This window comes from Dipteris shenzhenensis, chromosome 3 (genome assembly GCF_047967505.1).
Source record: "Dipteris shenzhenensis isolate YYH24624 ecotype China chromosome 3, Dip_SZ_1.0, whole genome shotgun sequence".
Lineage (NCBI taxonomy): Eukaryota > Viridiplantae > Streptophyta > Polypodiopsida > Gleicheniales > Dipteridaceae > Dipteris > Dipteris shenzhenensis.
Genome location: NC_141598.1, coordinates 2,258,997 through 2,277,645, shown reverse-complemented (window position 1 = coordinate 2,277,645; position 18,649 = coordinate 2,258,997). Strand labels below are relative to the sequence as shown.

The following is an 18,649-nucleotide window of genomic DNA, read 5'->3' as shown; positions in this document are numbered from 1 at the left end:
TATTACTTCGAAAACAAGATACATGAGGTCAGCTTTGCAACTGACGGGACTGCGTTCACAAATCGGATGCAGCCCAAAAAGGAAACAAAAAAGTAAAGCTCTCTCTCACGGAGGGATCAGGCGAGTGTGAGTGAACAGCCAGAGAGGTGGTGAATAGCGCCACTGAAGGCCCTGCGAAGTATGCTCGAAGAAGAGGCCCTGTGTGTCCCAATCATGGAGGAAACGTCTCCGCTTCTCCCGGCCAGCCCGAGAGTCACCCTGTATTTGGTCCCATTGGCCTCTGAGGGTGTGTATAATCTCACTCCAAATGTCAGTCATGACCTGGGCAGTCGAAAGGGAGGTGCCACCGAGGATCTACGCGCAGCGCGAGGTCTAGATGTGCCATCCTGTGATGCTGCTAATAATCTCCCAGACTGGCTGCCTCTCCTGAGAACCTGTGTCAGCCTCTGCCAGGTGCGGCGGAATGCTCTCGAGCGGCCCCCACGTCCCCTGTGTGATAAGGAACGTGGGGTCCTGCGGATATGCCTCGAACAAGTGATGGAAGCCACGTGCGGTGCTGCACCAGCAGAACGTGCCCCAAGTGATCATACCTAACTCCGGTGCTGCGTGAGTAAGGATCCCGAAGGTCCACCTCCACACTTCCTGGGCACGAGTACAGCTCCACAGGCAGTGTTTTGGTGACTCCTCGTCCTCATGACAAATCTGGCAGCGTCCATCGTGACCCACCTGCCGCAACCAGCTCCCCACTGGAAGACCTTTGTGGGCGAGAAGCCAAAGGAAGTAGGAGATCTTCCGCGGTCGCCAGCTCTCCCACAAGGCCTTCCAGAAGGCCTGCAAAAATAACCTGGAGATACCCTGAGCATACCAACTGGGCCGCTGGGTGGGCGGGCGGCTCTGCATCCTCCCGAGAACTCTCCTGCCCAATGTCGTGCTGTAGGCGAAGAAAGAGGTCGGCCCCTGACCTGTCACAATCTCTGGCCATCTCCACTCTCCTGGGTCCCAATCAAGCTCTGACAAGGCCCGCCCCTCCCAGAGCCAAAGTCGCCATAACTGCAGCTGATCCTGCACTATACTGGGATCGGTCCGCCAAACCTTCCCCACGAGGCCTACGACCCGAACCCTTTGCCATGGGAGTAATGGATCGATGAGCACATCCTCTCTCCTGAGTCGGCCGTCCCCCGTAACCGCGAAAAAGGAAACCGAAGTGTCGTCCAGCTGACCTGCAACCACCAGTGGGATGCCACGGGGGGTGAACTGTCCCAGCCAACGGTCATCACCAGGCATGAGGATCTGAATCTCGGGTCGGACCAACCAACCGGCTGGAATCGCTCCGTCTATCTCCGTGCGTCTCACCTGAGCTCCACGGGCACCTCCAGCTACGACTGCTAGAGCAGCGGTATCCAAGTGTATGTACGTGTCCCTCCAAACTCGAAGGGACCGAGCTGGCCCCTGCATCCAGCCGTCCCACCTGATGTGTGATCTCTCCCCCAGCTGAAGGCCCTCGGCATCTCTGACCTGGTCATTCCAGATGAGCGGCTGGCGATCGATCTCTTCCTGACAGCTAGGAGGGGACTGAATGAGACTGAGGCGGAGCCGCCTCCAAACCATGAGAAGGCTACGAACGAGTGAGGAGCGGGGCTGAGTGAGCGGGGTAGAAGTGAAGATCCACCTGAGAGACGGTAGCCACTCTCCACCTCGGCGCGGGACACAAGAACTGACCCCCTGCTGAAGTAACATCTTCCATGTTTGCCCCCCGGGGGTCAAACCGCAGATAACTAACTTGCCCAGTAGGGCCTGACTCTGAAGCTCAAGATCGATGACCCCCAGGCCACCCTCAGCCTGCGGAAGAATGACTGCTCATAGGTCATGGTTCAGTGCATATCAGGAATGCATTGTGGAGAGTGGTTTGATGGGCATTGTCTATGGTTATGAGGATATCCACCTTGTTATGCCTAGTGGCTCTATTCTTGTTCTACAGAGGGTTAGACATATACCAGAACTTGCTACGAGCAAGATCAGTACTGGACAGTTGGTTGAGGCAGGTTATCATGTCTCTTTGGGTAATCATGCATGGAAGATTGCTAGAGGCAATCTGGTTATGGCTAGGGGATCATGGGTTGGATTCTCTTATGCATTGCATGTATCAGGTGTCCAGGATAAGATGCTTATGATTAGTAAGCAACCATCAGTTAGTTTATGGTATGCCAGACTTGGACATATGTCTATTGCAGGTATGGAAGCCCTTACAACATTGAGATACATTCTTGTTATGGATGTCTCTCAAATTTTATGTCATGATTGTGATGATGGTCAGCAGTAAGGATCCTCTTTTGTGAGGAAGACAGTCAATGAGAGGTATGTTGAGCCATTGCAGTTGGTTCATAGTGCAGTTTGTGGGCCTATGCCTACCGTTTCACTGGGTGGTGCCTCTTACTTTGTGACATTTATTGATGCTGCTACAAAGTACAAATGGGTATATCTGATTCGGCAGAAGCATGATGTATATGATACATTTCAGCGCTTCTTGGGTAATGCTGAAAATCAGTCAAGAAAGAAGCTATTGAGCTTGATGACTGATGGTGATGCAGAGTTTACCTCTTCTAGATTTCAGCATCTATGTGATACACTTGGTATCAGGAGGGTGTTGACCACTCCTCATCTTTCTGCTCATGATGCCTTGGCAGAAGGCTTCTCTTGGACAGGATTGGTAGCATGCTACGATATGCAGGTCTTACCGAATGCTATTGGACTGAGGCATGTAAGACAGCTGCATACTTGCCTAACAGGTCACCCAGGAGATCTCTGAATGGTAGAGTGCCATTTGACTTCTTGATAGGCAGGGCACCATGTTATGAGCATTTACGTGTGTTTGGCTGCGAGGCTTATGCTCATGGTTCCCGATCAAGGAGGTGTATCTTCCTTGGATACAGTGAGTCCAGTAGGGACTACAGGTTATGGGATTCTTCAACTAGAGAGTTGATATGTAGCCATAATGTCTATTTTAAAGAGGATGCTATGTTTAGACAGCCCAGGACTATGGATAGCAAGAGAGTGGTGTTCCAGGAGGATGTAAGTGCAGTGATACCTCCGAATTCTTTGCAGGGGCAGCCCATATCCCTTGGAGTGGGAGGTTTTTCCCACGGTGAGCAGATTACAAAGTTGGGACAGCCACGATTATTTCCTGATTTTGGTCAGAGACGGTCAGATGTCTCTAGTATTCCACACGTTTATACTCCTATGGAGATTGTTGATGCATCTTCTATGAACAGTTACAGTTTACTCCCAGGATGCGGAGTGCCTCTTGTAGATGAGGATGAGGCTATGCATGGTGAGGAGGATACCTTGGCTAATGATGCCCGGTATGATCAATTGGCTGGTTATGCCAGGATAGATGTGGTTTCTGCAGTTATTAACTCAGGTCATATTGCGCATGGGCAGGAATCATTGATATGTTTGCTTCTTAAGTGCCTCCATGGCCAGAAGCAATCCCGTCGAGCTTGGCTTCATAGGTTTGATATCGTTATGAGAGCTCACGATGTGATGCACAGTGAAACAGGTTATGTTCTCAGTATTCAGGAGGTTGCCATCCTTCTGAGGTTACTAGCCATATGGTTCCTTATGGACAGAGATGCTTTGCAATGGGAGCTGCATGGTCTTGATGATGTTTGTCAAATACTTGGTTGTTTCAGTATGGAGAGGGGGAAGTTACTAAGTACTCCATTGCCTGTATTGGCTCCATACTTGAAACACAACAGGTTTGACGATCACAGATCAGTTGAGCAGCAAGTTATGGTTGATATGGCAGCCATAGTACTTCATGCATCCATGACTGTGTTGAGACTTGGTTCTCACATGTTTGCCATTGGGGCTACACTTCCGGTTCTTGCTTCCGTTGCAGTGGGAGTTGGTAGCATGATTATAGCAGATTTTGGCAGTAGGGAAGCGGTTGTGGACATCAGGTCCTTATGCTTCCAGGAGCAGCACGCAGGTGATGCAGGTTGGGTAGACCAGCAGAGGTCTATTGTAGGGCATGTGCTTATGGTCACAGGTGGTACAGAGACATTTTCTTTGCACAGTGACAGTTCGGGTGCTATGGACTTAGCACAGGAGCACGTGGTGGTGAGAGTTCACTCTCCCACTGAGATCTGGCATGAGATCTTGGTTGACAGGCATCTATAGCTTGTCATTTTCTATCCTACAAACCTGATGTCTGCTAGCAGCTTATCCTCTATGCACTTTGCACATTGTAAAGTGCCGATGGGCATAGGATGACGGTTTGGTCATCTTGTTTTTCAGCCTATGGCTGATTGTATTATATGTGTACTATACTCCCTTAAAGGCACACTGTCTTTAAGTGGGAGGTTGTTGGGGTAAAGGGCAGTATGCCCACCCACTTGTACAGTGCCCGTGTATACTCATATATATATGATAGAGGAATAAGTTGGAGTAGCTCTTGCTCCACCACTTTTGGTGTCTCCTTATCCCTTTGTGTGTGCTCTCCTCTCCCACAACCATGTGTGAGCTTGGGACACTGGATGGATCCTAACTTGCATGTTAGATGAGGTCTATCAATGAGACCGTTGATGGTAGAAAGGTGATTGTGTGGGAGCCCCTTATTCTTGCTGGGGCCTGCGGGGTCCCAAGGTCACATTGGCTCAGTCTTCTTGTGCAAGGGATAGGATGTCACTTTGTACAATAGGAGACTTATCTTTGTATGCATATGGCTTGGGTTGAAAGACTTAAAATGAGACTTTCAAGTCTTTGTAGCTTGAAATTTCTTGAAAATTTATCTTTACTAGTCTTGTAAATCTTAGCCTTATTCATATCTTGGAAAGTCTTTAAATCAGAAATTAATACCTTAGGAAATCTTGGACTTCTTACTTTATGGGGCATTGATTGCAATATAAGCCCTAAAAGTCTTGTCTAAAGAAGCCTTGAAAGCTTTGCTTGAAGAACCCTTTGAAAGTCTCACCTTGATGAGCCTTGAAATCACTTTCATAATCCTTATACCCTTTAGTAGGCATAGTTGGAGGAGCTTCATAGATGTTGACTTCAAGTGTGTTGGTGAACATCTATAGGCAGAGTTCGTTGCCACAGATGCCAACTCAACCCGTGATGTGTACCACCAGATGGTACAACCAGAGACATTTTTGGACATCAACAAGAAATGGGCTATGCGAAGAGTAGCCACGTGGAAAGCAGGGTGGGCAAAGCGTGATTTCTCATGTGGAAAATCATGAATCAGTGGCTTCTGATGAGGGGCGAGAAAAGGTGGAGATGGTGTGTAGGAAGACTTGAGATAAAGAAAGGGGGGGGGGGAGAGAGAGAGAGAGAGAGAGAGAGAGAGAGAGAGAGAGAGAGAGAAAGAGACTTTAAAGTCCGCATTCAAGTCCATATGGAGCTAATGAAGAGAAGCCAAGTATGTCAAATAGGAAAAATGCACTTCCAAAAATTCTAAAAATGCCTAATTTCTCCTTTGCCCAATTTCAAACGTTGCTAAGGCTACCACAGGCAGGCCAAATAAAAATTTATGCAATCCAAATCCTTTTGTAGAAGAATTAGGGAAGCATGGACTGCGTGACTAGAGGATCTGGGGGACCCAATCCAAAGCTGGGACTCAACAATTCGTTGGGTAGTCATACAAGCGAGGGATGACATTTGTGCAAGAAGGAGACTAGGGAAGGATAGAAGGGAGACCCTGCCCACATCCACCATTAAAGCTCTTTGGCTGGCCCTGACGCAAGCACCAAATGATCACTTCTTGGTCACGACCCTAGTTGACTGGGAGGTGGCCATGTAGGATTACGAGCGGGAGAAGGCAGAGATAGCCAAGTTATGAAGCAAGCAAATGTGGCTGGCCATGGGCGATTGCCCATCGAAAGCCTTCTTCTTGGCGGTAAAAAGAAAGAAAATGAGAGAAAGCAATGACTGAGTCCAAGAAAATGAGAGAAAGCAGTCCAAGACGCGCAGGGCGCCATCATCACTAACTTCTTGCATATCGCCAATGCGTTCAAAAGAGAATTAAGTTCTATCATTAGTGAGCCTCTAGTGCCAGGGACCCCACAGGCCCCAGCAAGGGTGAGGGGGTCCCAAGGGGCGGGAACAGCCACTGACCCTGAGCCCCCGAGGCGATAGTATAGGAAATATTCCCTGAATATTCCATGGATGACTAGTCGGTTCCACCGACTAGGTTGACTAGTCGGCTCCACCAACCTAGCTAGTCGGCTCCACCGACTAGGTTGACTGGTTGGTTCCATCGATTACATTAATCCGACTACCACCCTCATAGCTATAAAGAGGCGACCTCCCCAGTCCATTGTATCAGATCAGTTCATATTAGATCAGATCTTCCAGCTAGTAGCTCTTCACCTAGTATCTATCTAGATCACCATCTAAGCTCCACTGTGGGAGCGCACAGGTGGACGGAGCCATCATTTGTACTATATCAATAGTGAAGAAAAATTTTGTTCCTCTCCAGTTTGCTATGTACTCTCTATTCTTTGTTCAGTTTCTGTTCTGCTGCGCCGTGTAATTTAACGTGTAATTTAACATGGTATCAGAGCCCCAACGGCTCTAAGGATCGAAGAATAGAAGAGAGGCGAGGGCTTCAACAGCATATGGAGTGATGGCAACAGGAAGCGGCTCAACAGGAAGCAGCTCGAGTTCAACAGCTGCTGCTGCACCAACAATCCAAGCATTGAGGATTCACCCACCAGCCTTCACTGACGGCAAGCTAGATGGTACGAACTACACTCTGTGGAAGTTTTAAATTACTACTATTCTAGATTCATATGAGCTTCTGGAGACAATACTGGGACTGACACAAAACCACAAGGAACCCCCGACCCAGCAAATCCGGGGAGTACGATACCTCCTAATGCCGACCTTCTACGAGCTTTGAAACGGAGGAACGCAGATGCTCTGTGTGCCCTGGTTACAAGTACTACTGATAGTGTTTTGACCTTGATTCAGCATACATCTAAGGCAATTGTGGCGTGGAACATATTGAAGAGTCAGTATGAGACGCGGAATCAGACAAGGATCCAGAACCTGGAGAATCAGCTCGCAGCTAAGAAGTTTAATGAAGGAGAGACAGAGGAGGCATTCATAACCCGAATCAAAAATTTACGTGACTAGATGGCTGGTGCTGGGATACAAAAGACTAGCGAAGAGCTAGCTTGGCGGTGTCTCCGGATATGTCCACCAAGGTTTGATGGCCTGGTAACAGTGCTTAACACTCAGGTGAGACCCCAACCATTGTCATTTGAGGAGTTCTGTGCTTTACTTATGGAGGAGTACTTGAGGTTTAAAGCTTGAGATGGAGGCGGCAATGGGGATGCTGCGTTCTCTGCGACTACGAAAGGCAAAGGTGGTTCCTCCACCAAAGGTGAGTCCTCTACTAGTGGTGACAAAAAGAAGAAGTTTCAAGGAGAATGCTTCTACTGCAAGAAGAAGGGCCATGTGATTGTAGATTGCCGGATCAAGAAAGCAGATGAAAAGAATTGCACCTGAAGAAGACAAATAAGGGGAAAGAGACAGCTAACACAGTGAAAGCAGAGTTGGATCTATTTCTAGCCATTGAGGAAGAGTGTTCTTCAGTTCAAGAAGCTTCAACCGCTGATTCATGGGTGTTGGATAGTGGTGCCTCCAGTCACATGACCTGCAAGAAGGGTCTATATTGTTCCATGCAGCCTCTACAAGAACCCATCACCATGACGGTTGGTAATAATGCAAAATGCCCTGTTGAGGGCACACGTACAGTTTCATTTGTTTCCATAAATGGAGATGTTAAGAAACTATCTAATGTGCTGTATGTTCCACAAATCAAGAGAAATTTGCTATCAGTTACTTTCATAACTGACCTTGACCATGAGGTGAGGTTCAACAAGACAGGAGCAAAATTTCTAGATAGTGCTAGCAATCTTGTTGGCATAGGAGTAAGGAGGAACAACCTGTATGAGCTAAGTGCTCTTACAGCCACCGCTGGAGTGGGCACAAGCAGACTTTGGCACAAAAGATTCAACCACATCGGATTTGCAGTGCTGAAGGAGATGCAAAAGCAAGGTATGGTTACTCACTTACCTGCAGTAGCAGAAATCAAAGAACCGTGTGAAGCTTGAATAATGGACAAGCAACAGAGAAAGACATTCCCACAAGAAAGCAAGAATAGAGCAAACGCTCCTCTAGAGTTGGTGCATGTTGACTTGTGCGGTAAGATGCCTACACAGGCCTTGGGGGGATCTTCCTATTTTTTATTGATTGTCGACGACTATAGTAGGAAGATGTGGGTGTACTTTCTTCGCAAAAAAGCTCAAGCTTTTGGTAAATTGAAAGAATTGCTACATCTTGTTGAAAATGAAACAAGGAGAAAAGTGAAGAAAATCAGATCGGATGGTGATGGTGAGTTTGTTTCTGCAGAGTTTGGAGATTTTTGCAAGAGCAAAGGGATCAAGCGACAAACGACACCACATACGCCTCAGCAAAATTCAGTTTTTGAATGCCGAATGCAGACCACCGTGAAGATGGGGAGGTGTATGTTGAAAGGTGTTAGACTGCCAAACCACTTTTGGGCTGAGGCTGTCAATACTGCAGTTTACATCCTTAATTGTAGCTATACAAAGGCACTTAAAGTAAAACACCACATAAGGCTTACAGCGGTAAGAAGCCATCTATCTCCTACTTCAGAACATTTGGGTGTGAATGCTATGTGCATGTACCAGACAAAGAGAGAAACAAGCTACAACCAAAAAGCACCAAATCTATCTTCTTAGGCTATTGTGATGAGAAGAAAGCCTATAAGTTGTATGACCGAGAGGCAAAGAAGATCATAGCGAGCCGCGATGTGGTGTTCAGGGAGCAGCCACATGCAGTGCAGGCAGAGAAGAGCTCTTCCACTTTATCATAAAGCGAAGAGGTAATTCACTATGGACCTGTCCCAGGAGCTATAAAGGAGGAGGAAATATCAGATAATGAAGGTATAAGTCACCAACCTGTTGCTACACCACCGAAAAAGCCATTTCCGTAATGGGTAAGGAAGCTCTATGACCATGATAACCAGATGCCTATGTTTGTTGAGCAGCATGCAGATGGACCAAGGCGGTCTCAGAGAATCGAGGAGCAAAGGAGAGCTTCTGCTCACATAGTCAATATGGCCTTGATGGTTGAGATTATTGCAGAAGTAAAGGAGCCTGCGAGTTTGGAGGAAGCACTTGCAGACTGAGATTGGAAAAACGCTATGCAAGTAGAATATGACAGCATCATGAAGAATGAAACTTGGGAGTTGGTAGATTGACAACCTAACAGAAAGGTTATTGACACCAAGTGGGTTTGGAAGGTAATATCTCGGGAAGGATCAGCTTCAGGGTCATCTTCGAATATTCCTTGAATATTCCGTGGATGACTAGTCAGTTCCACCGACTAGGTTGACTAGTCGGCTCCACCGACTAGGTTGACTGGTTGGTTCCATCGACTATGTTGATCCAACTACCGCTCTCATAGCTATAAAGAGGCGACCTCCCCAGTCCATTGTATAAGATCAGTTTAGATCAGATCAGATCTTCCAGCTAGTAGCTCTTCACCTAGTATCTGTCTAGATCACCATCTAAGCTCCACTGTGGAAGCGCACGGATGGACGGAGCCATCATTTGTACTACATCAGTATTGAAGGAAAATTTAGTTCCTCTCCAATTTGCTGTGTACTCTCTATTCTTTGTTCAGTTTCTGTTCCGCTGCGCCGTGTAATTTAACAGTGACTTTTTGACAAGTTTGCAAGGGTATTAGTTCAAGGAGATTTGAACTTTGAGCTTCAAAATTTAGACCTTTATAAACTAGAGATTTCATTTTTAAGTCAATAGAGCCCTCATAAAGGGTAGCAAGTTTGTAAGAATATTGTTGCCACTTAACAAAGGTAATATATTTTGCACTATTTCTAGGAAGAAATCCTTACATGCTCATTACAATTCACACATTCTATTATAATCAAAATCTAAAACTATCCCATCATACAAAAGAACTTGATAAAACTAATGGAATTCTTTCTTCTCTAAAATACTAGAAAGAAGGGCATCATTTAACTTATAGCACAAGGAAAGAAAGAAAGTTTAGTAAAGTCTTCAGAAGACCAATGGGTCTATAAGACTATGTAAAACTCGATACAACTGTCAGTTGCTGGTAGACTGGCGCTACTAACCGAGCATCCACTCCCATATAAGACCAATGGGTCTATAAGACTATGTAAAACTCGATACAACTGTCAGTTGCTGGTAGACTGGCGCTACTAACCGAGCATCCACTCCCATATAAAGCAAGAAATGCATATTACTACATGACCAGATACAAAGAAAAGCAATATGTACATCCTCAATATCATTGTGGTCTCTCAACTCCCCCGTCAAGGGTGAGGGAGCGATGTCATGAAATCTGATATAGAATGCTACTGTCCCCCAGTGGCTGTGGCTCTATGATGCCTACGAGCCCTAATCCTCCATCTAACAAGGGAAACAATCACTCCGGTCGGTCGTGTACCCCCCTGAACATGGATGGGATGTCACCACATGTGATCTGAGCATCTCTCCTCTACCTGAGCTGTCGTGTCACTGGCTCAGGATCCCGATCATGCCAAGAGCCAGTAGAGGCTTCCAACTAAAAAGAGGCTTCTTCGAAGGGAGCCAACCAACTATTTCTACACTGTTTATTCCATTAAAGGGATGGTGGCTAAGACAGTAGAGGAAGAAGAATTTTACCGCGGCTCCAAGAGGACTACAAAAATGACATATAGTTACAAAGTTTCTTTCCATTGACAAGATTTTGGCTAGGGATCCAACTTCAACACACTAACCTTAACAGAAACATTTTGAGAAACAAAGTCAGTGTGTTTAAGTTGAGATCTAGCAAGTGCGTTACCCCCAAAAAAGACACATTTTTCCCATTGTCAAATAATCAATCCCAACATCATGTTGGGTCGATTCCTCTAGGATGTGCATCAATTGCATCCTCAACTTTTGTCTAGTATATTATTTATCACATTCAAAAAAATGATCATAGCCATTATTTACCTCCTCCAATTGACAAGCATTAGATCCTAATCACTTCACCTAAAAAATGTTTCAACAAAGATTGGCTAACTCAATATCAAAATTAGGTCACAACTAATGACATCATCAAGCTTATATATACCTTTGTAAGACTAGAATATGTCCAATCATACAAATGTAGATTTTTGTTGTTCTAAAGACTAAAAATCTACACAAAAAATAAAAGAGGAAAAAAAAGAGGTAAACAAAAACTTCATGAAAAATATATACAATCAATGCAATGAAGGGTTAAGTTGGACCCCAAGCTCCTTAAGAGCAACAAACCGAATGTTCTGATGCCATTTCTTGAATCTTCTAGTAGTACAAGTGTAAACTGGTAATGATCCTGTAGCTCATAGATGATCATCATAAAGGCAAAAGTAGAGTCCCCTCGTAGATCAATATAGCAATCCATATCTACGTCTTGATGTTTCTCAACAAGAGCATCTATGTCCAATTGAGTCCTGGTAAGATCCGAGTAGTCCTCTTCGCCATATATTCTAAACTCGCAGATGGAGATCCCACAATTTTTTATGCTTGCAGGTATGTATGCTCTTGCCACCTCACATAGAAAACCCCATGAGCAATTAATCCACTCAATCTATGTTAGACTACAATCTGTAAAGATCTCTATGCCTTCGTACATAAGACAAAAGTAGTATAGTGAGCCAAATTATAGAAATGTAAACAACTGAAAGTAAATATAAAGCCCCATGAGGTACAGAGACAGTGTACAAGGGCCAAGTCTCATGAGGTGTAGAGACAGTGTACAAGGGCCAAGTCTGTTGTACTCACTAACACGATGAATTTCAATCAGCCTCGGGAGTCCAAGCTTTGTAGCAAAATTTTAAGAGCAAGCATTACTCACTTGAAGGTTCTCTAATCATGGGCACCCAAAGCTTGTATGCATGCCTATTAGCATAGTGTTCGAGGTCTCTCTCCAAATCAATTGCGTGCCTAGCATGGCATCTCAGCTGTTCTAAGCTCTAGAGCTGGGCTGTAAGTGCACAGCAACTGCGAGAGCGTACATCAGTGGGTGAATACACTAGAGATGGGCAACTCTCTCTAGCCTAATATAATGCTCTAGAACCATTTGGGCTCCAGGGACAGAGAATACGACTATCTCTAGCAAGTCTCATATATATGGCTATGACATTTTTTCTCATCCCAGAGCCACGAACGCTGATAGTTGTTCCTATTCAGAGATTATTGCAAAGCATTCTTAGCGTTTTTGAAACTACGCTCTGCTGTGAATAAACAGAGATCATTCATATGCAGATCTATTCATATTCGTATGATAGTCGTTTTTATTCATAGCTCTGATCACAACATGACCACGGCAGAAAAGCGTCGACAATAAAATAGATTTCGCCTAATATATTCATAGCTTCATGATCTCTGATCACCTAGTATATTCATAGCTTCATCTAGTTTTTGAAGGCCATAGCTTTAGCGGCGGCGACAGTACCCTCATGCATTAAAAAAATGGAGAATAGCACTCAATTTAGAAATCTGTCTCGTAACTTAATGCGGCTGCTCTGCAAACGAGTTGCTGTTGCTCTGCACACGTAAAGGACCCTCCACAAAGGCAATCTAGCTCGGTAGTGCAACATTATACTCCAGTTATCTCTAGAAACGCTTGTAAGTCTTCACGATCACTTCGTCACTATAGATGGGCAATTGCGCTCTTGCTATATGGAGATCTGACAGTGCCTTGCTCCTCAGGAGCTCCTACTGATTCCTTTTGGAAACCTAGGACTATGGCCCTCTCCACAGACTTTCATTCCAATAGGCGAGTAAGTGGGTAGTCCTGAGCCGAGAGTCATACATAGAGATGACTCGTCAAGGTCATCCAATGAGCGTAGCGTAAAGTTCCAATGTAGCAATCTAACACTGCCTGAAGCTACGTAGTAAAATCCCTTTGTTGTGAATTGGAAAGTCGTAACTATGTGGGAGGAGTACACTTACCTCTCACTTGTGATACTGCCTTCACATAGTCAGATAGCGTAGCATAACACATAGTCAGATAGCGTAGCATAACAATCACTTGAAGGGTAATCGAGTTGCTCAACGATGCCAATCCCCTTATCTTCACGGGCTATAGCGCCAGGTTCAATCCAGCTCCTTACGGTTTGAGCTCTTGTTCTACTTCAATTTGTGTAGTATGGATAATGAATAGGTTCCCGAGGCAAAAGAAAGGGACCTTCTCCACCCCGAAGTACCAATTATTTAATACTCTTCTCGTACTTCTATAATTTCTTGGTGGTGTCATGGAGATTCTCTAAATCTCTAATTTCAATGCCATTAGTAGGGGTAGGAGTACTCCCCATTGGCAATAACTCTCTATCTTAATTGGTGTTTTAAAGCTTAATCAGCCCTATAACTTCCCTCTGCTAATGGGTAAAGTTCATAATAATAAATAAACAATAACTTGGCTATGTTCCTCCAATATTTCCATTATAATATATCCATGTTCAATAATAAAAAGCATTGTCAAGTTCTAGAGGATGCAATAACCTCCACGGGACTGAGCCTATGCATAAGTGGAACATCATATTCTTTATGAAAGATTTCAATATGATTTCCTATCTTCATGGGCCAACAGTTTGTTGACAAGCCTGAAGCACACAAGGGTCCCCAAAGGGATGTGTGTGTGCATGTGTGTGTGTGTGTGTATGCAATTTACTATCGATTACCCTATGTAGGGGATTTAGATCTGTAAACAAAAAGTACGTAAAAGTATCAATCCTCTCCGACTAGTCGGTGGAGGGTGACCAAGTTTTCATAGTCATGGAATAGTCCTTAGACCAGTAGGTCGGGGGCATTCATAAGTGAGATGCTCGACCAGTTGGTCGAGGGTATCAATCCCAAGTATCAAAAGAACATGCTTCTTATGAGAATTAATACTTTGAGATTTTAGATGGATTATCTCTACTATATGGAGACTATTTGTGAATATCAAATATGTGAAGAGGAATTGCATTTCTGGTAGACCTTCCATATCAAGGGCAATGGATGCGTCGTAGAATTTGATGTTGGTCCAAGTGAAAAGTAAGTAAAAGTATCAATCCTCTCTAACTAGTTGGTGGAGGGTGGCCAAATTTCCAAGTCATGGAAGAGTGCTTAGACCAGTAGGTCGGGGACATTTGTAGAGTGTATCAAGTGCAAGACGCTCGACCAGTTGATCGAGGGTATCAATCTCAAGTATCGAAAAAACAATCTTCTTATGAGAATTAACACTTCGATCTTTTAGCTAGATTATCTCTACTATATGGAGACTTATTGTGAATATCAAATATGTAAAGAGGAACTACATCTTCTCGTAGACTTTCTATATCATGGGCAATGGATGCGTCCAATAACTTGATGTTGGTCCAAGCATCACGGCCTAGCAACCAAGGGAAGGGGTTGGTTCCATGGTCCCTGTGCCACAATCAGGCCTGAAACTTAAATCAGTCGACCCAAGTATAGCCATTAGTCGTAAGATCTTCTTATCTTACAATAGACCTACTAGTGTGTGTTCGTCCTATCAAACAATCTATCCTACTAGACTACTGGACCAGTTTCCAATGTCAAAATAAACCAATTGCAAACATCCACTATTGCCCTTTTCAAACACCTAGTGAGAGTAGTCCATTAGTAACCAACCTCTTAATACTATATAAGTGAGAATAATCTATATCATACCATTCCTTCTCACAAAATATCAAAGTGGGAGTCGATTTTTGTATTCACATTTATGTCAGTACATTGCAAACATTTCAACAATATTGATGGCTAGTCTCCAATAGAATGTCTAAACTTATTTATCAGTACTTGGAGATAATCCGTTGTAGAGTACGCCTTGAAGTTACCAACACCATATCTTCATGCCTTAGATTTTTCAGTGCAAATCTGATGGAGAGGTATGCCGACTCACCTAGCGCCATTACAACAAAAATGAAGGTTAGAACAATACATTTTTGCTGTGGAACCCAGGCTTCAATGTCGGCACACAATTGTTATCCATGTCACTCTTATCTAGATTAGCATCAAATCTTAGCATTCTTATAAAACTTAGGTTGGGCCAAAAATGTCAAAATTCTAGTAAGTTGTAAGTAGAAAGGTAGAATATAACAAGTGAAGTGTTTAGTAAAGTGAGGGTGAAGAAATACTCCCGAAGTCCGAAGTTGAAGAAATACTCCTGAAGTGAGAGCTGCCATCTATCACCATTACCCAAGCTAATCTAATGTCTATGAAAGTCAAGAAGTAAGAATGAGCCCCTTATAGCCTTATCCCATATAGTAGTAACAAACATGCGATTCTATAGGAAAATGGTTGAAATCAAATTTCCATCTAGACTAAATTTCCAAAAAGCCGATGGCCCAAGATCCTCCTAAGCATAACACATTGTTTCAATAAGTGCTTATGCAATTCTATTGTCAAACAATTCCATCTCTATCCATTTATTAACAAGATAAGAGGGCGTAACCAATCTCATCATAGGGAATAACTTTATAGGTAAGAGCCATCAAATATATCAATACTAATGATCATGTAGTTTTTCTATATAACACTCAAGAGTGTGAAAAAATCAATATTGTAAAATAGTTAAATTCACTTTCCAAGTGATTTTCAAGGTAAGTTCTTCTAGTCTTATGTAAGGATAACCCAAGTTTTTAATGGTAGAAGGGAACTTAGTCCACCATTCTCTAGAAGGAAAATTTTCTAAATATTAAATAAAGAAATTGTACTGAAAAAACCAAATGGAACATAACCCAAGATCTTCCTAAGGGTAAAATATTACCCATGGCACTTTACTTCGCATTTCAAGTTACCGACTCATGACAAATAAATGAGAAATGATGGCCTTTTCCATTTATCAAAGTATAAAGTGTAAAGTGTAAAATATCAAAGCATAAAGTGTAAAGTGTAAACCAAGACCATCCTAAGGGTAAAATATTACCCATGGAACTTCACTTCGTATTTTAAGTTACCGACTCATGATAAATAAATGAGAAATGATGGCCTTTTCCATTTATCAATGCTAAGCTAAGGTTCACATCCCTCTCAAGACATGAATAAAGCTCTATTAGAGTCAAATATTTGATCTATAAAGCCCATTCTGCTTCTTCATAGAAAATGTAGAAAAACTAAACCATTTAAATCTTTGCCTAATTGCAGAAAATAAGATCCTATAGTTCAATATGCATCAAGTCCATGCATGCTCGCCTTGGTTATATATATACTTCCATTATTCTAAGAGCTCACATACTTCCATATATATAATGTTATAAAGGGGGCCATATATATTTTTCCACTATTCTAAGAGCTCTCATAACCATAATTTAAAGGTTATAAAGGCCATAAGATGTATTTTAGAAAAGGATGAGAGGGCACAAGATAACCCCAACTTTTCAAGATCATGACCGTTATGTGGCTATTTGAAATAGCCATTCTAACATATACTCATCATAATCACCTTAGTGAGAAGCTTGCTTGTAAGCTTTTACAATGCTTTCGCAGTGCTATGGATCTCTCATAGTCGACAAGATGTTATAAATGATTACCATGCTACATCTTAGGTCCCTTCTACACTATATATTCCCTCACAAGAGTATATGCAATCAATGCAATGAAGGGTTAAGTTGGACCCCAAGCTCCTTAAGAGCAAGCCAACCGAATGTTCTGATGCTATTTTTTGAGTCTTCTAGTAGTACAAGCGTATACTGGTAATGATCCTGTAGCCCATCGATGATCATCATATTTCTTCTTCCCAAGGCTTCCTGGGTGAAGGCAAAAGGAGAGTCCCCTCGCAGATCAATATAGTGATCCATATCTACATCTTGATGTTTCTCAACAAGAGTATCTATGTCCAATTGAGTCATGGCAAGATCCGAGTAGTCCTCTTCGCCATATATTCTGAACTCGAAGTGCCTATGGCTGCCCTTGAGTTCGTGTACGACGGTGAGGGGAGGAATACCCTCTCTCTCTCAAAAGAGGTATGTTTGCCCCCTCTTGGGGAGCCTACACTCACGGAATATGATTGGGTAGGATTCGAAGCAAGCCATGTGGTGAGTTACCCAAAAAAAGACACATTCTTCCCAGTGTAAAATAATCAATCCCAACATCATGTTGGGTCGATTCTTCTAGGATGTGCATCAATTGCATCCTCAACTTTTGTCTAGTATATTACTTATCACACTCAAGGAAATGATCATAGCCATTATTTACCCCCTCCAATTGACAAGGATGAGATCCTAATCACTTCACCTCAAAAATGTTTCACAAAGATTGGCTGACTCAATATCAAAACTAGGTCACAACTAATGACATCATCAAGCTTATACCTTTGTAAGACTAGAATATGTCCTAGAGTTTTGTTGTTCTAAAGACCAAAAATCTACACAAAAACTAAAAGACAGAATGAAAGAGAAGAAAAAAGAGGTAAACAAAAACTTTTATGAAAAATAAAAGGAAGACATACTTAGCAAGCAAAGAAATACTTATGTCGTCATCAATACCCAAGCATAAGCAGCTATACTGGGTTTCTAAAGACCCTCTCTTGGGCAAACCCTGTGCTTACTAAAATACGTCAAATAAACAAACGAGGAAGAAAACAAGAAATAAAGAAAAAAGGACGAAGGTGACTAAGCAAAAATAAACCAGCAAATCAAGAAACAAAATCTTTCAAAAAGATAGGAATAAAATCTCTCTCTCTCTCTTATCATCAATCTTATCCTACTTTGAAGTGCTTCAATGCAAACATGATACATTAGGAGAGATTTGGAGTCTTAAAAGAAACTCCAATTAGTGTTTCCTAATTTCAAGGGATTAGAGAGCAATTTAAGGTGTACCAATGAGAGTGCTCTGTGGTGTGGAGCAATGCCATGTTGTGAAGTTGACAAAAGCATTTAATTATGTGGAGACCTCTAACCCAAAGTTTGAACCCATAATCTTCACTCCTAGTCCTTAATCTAATCTTCAATCCAAGGGATACATTTAAATTTGAGGTAAAGCACTCCCAGCCATTAGATCAAGGGGTAGATCTACGGGATACCATCAAAGGATAGAAGGATCAAATCTCCACCCTTAATCAACACAAAGATCTAATAGACAAGATGAGAGGAAAATGCGCTTCAATATTGGGCATAGATTTGCTAGTAGATCCAAGGGAGAAGATGAGTGGCGCTTCAATCCAAGCCATCCAAAATGCACTTCAATCCTGGCTCTCTAAAGTGCACTTCAATCTCCACCCTCCATTAGGCACCTCCATCTCATCCATTGATCTTGGACTTGAATCAAGGGCCCATATTAAAACCCACCTTTCCCCTCTTAATGAGGCCTCCCCAAAGTCAAATTTCGCATTTTGGAGCCCACCAAAGTGCATCCACCACATCCACTAAAGGCATCCTAGACCTTTGATCTACCCACCATCACCTCCATCCAAAGGCCAAGGTTGCCTAATCTCAAAATAAAGGTGTTGAGAGTTCACGCTCAACATCATGTGATCATGTGATCATGTGTGCATAGCACCATCACGTGATCATATGTGCATAGCACTAACCTTATAGAGTGCTATAAAGGAAAGGGTTAGA

General features: G+C 43.2%; 1 protein-coding gene across 2 annotated transcripts in view; it reads right to left on the bottom strand.

Annotated features, from left to right (window-relative positions):
- Nucleotides 1-14,777: 14,777 nt before the first annotated feature.
- TRM10 (tRNA (guanine(9)-N1)-methyltransferase-like protein) overlaps nt 14,778-18,649 on the bottom strand; it is a 40,813-nt gene continuing 36,941 nt past the window's right edge. For both annotated transcript variants that reach the window (XM_087372526.1, XM_087372524.1), the window contains one exon: nt 14,778-14,991. In XM_087372526.1, coding sequence (XP_087228652.1) covers nt 14,956-14,991 — 36 coding nt within the window. In that variant the 3' untranslated portion in view covers nt 14,778-14,955. The remainder of the gene's footprint in view (nt 14,992-18,649) is intronic.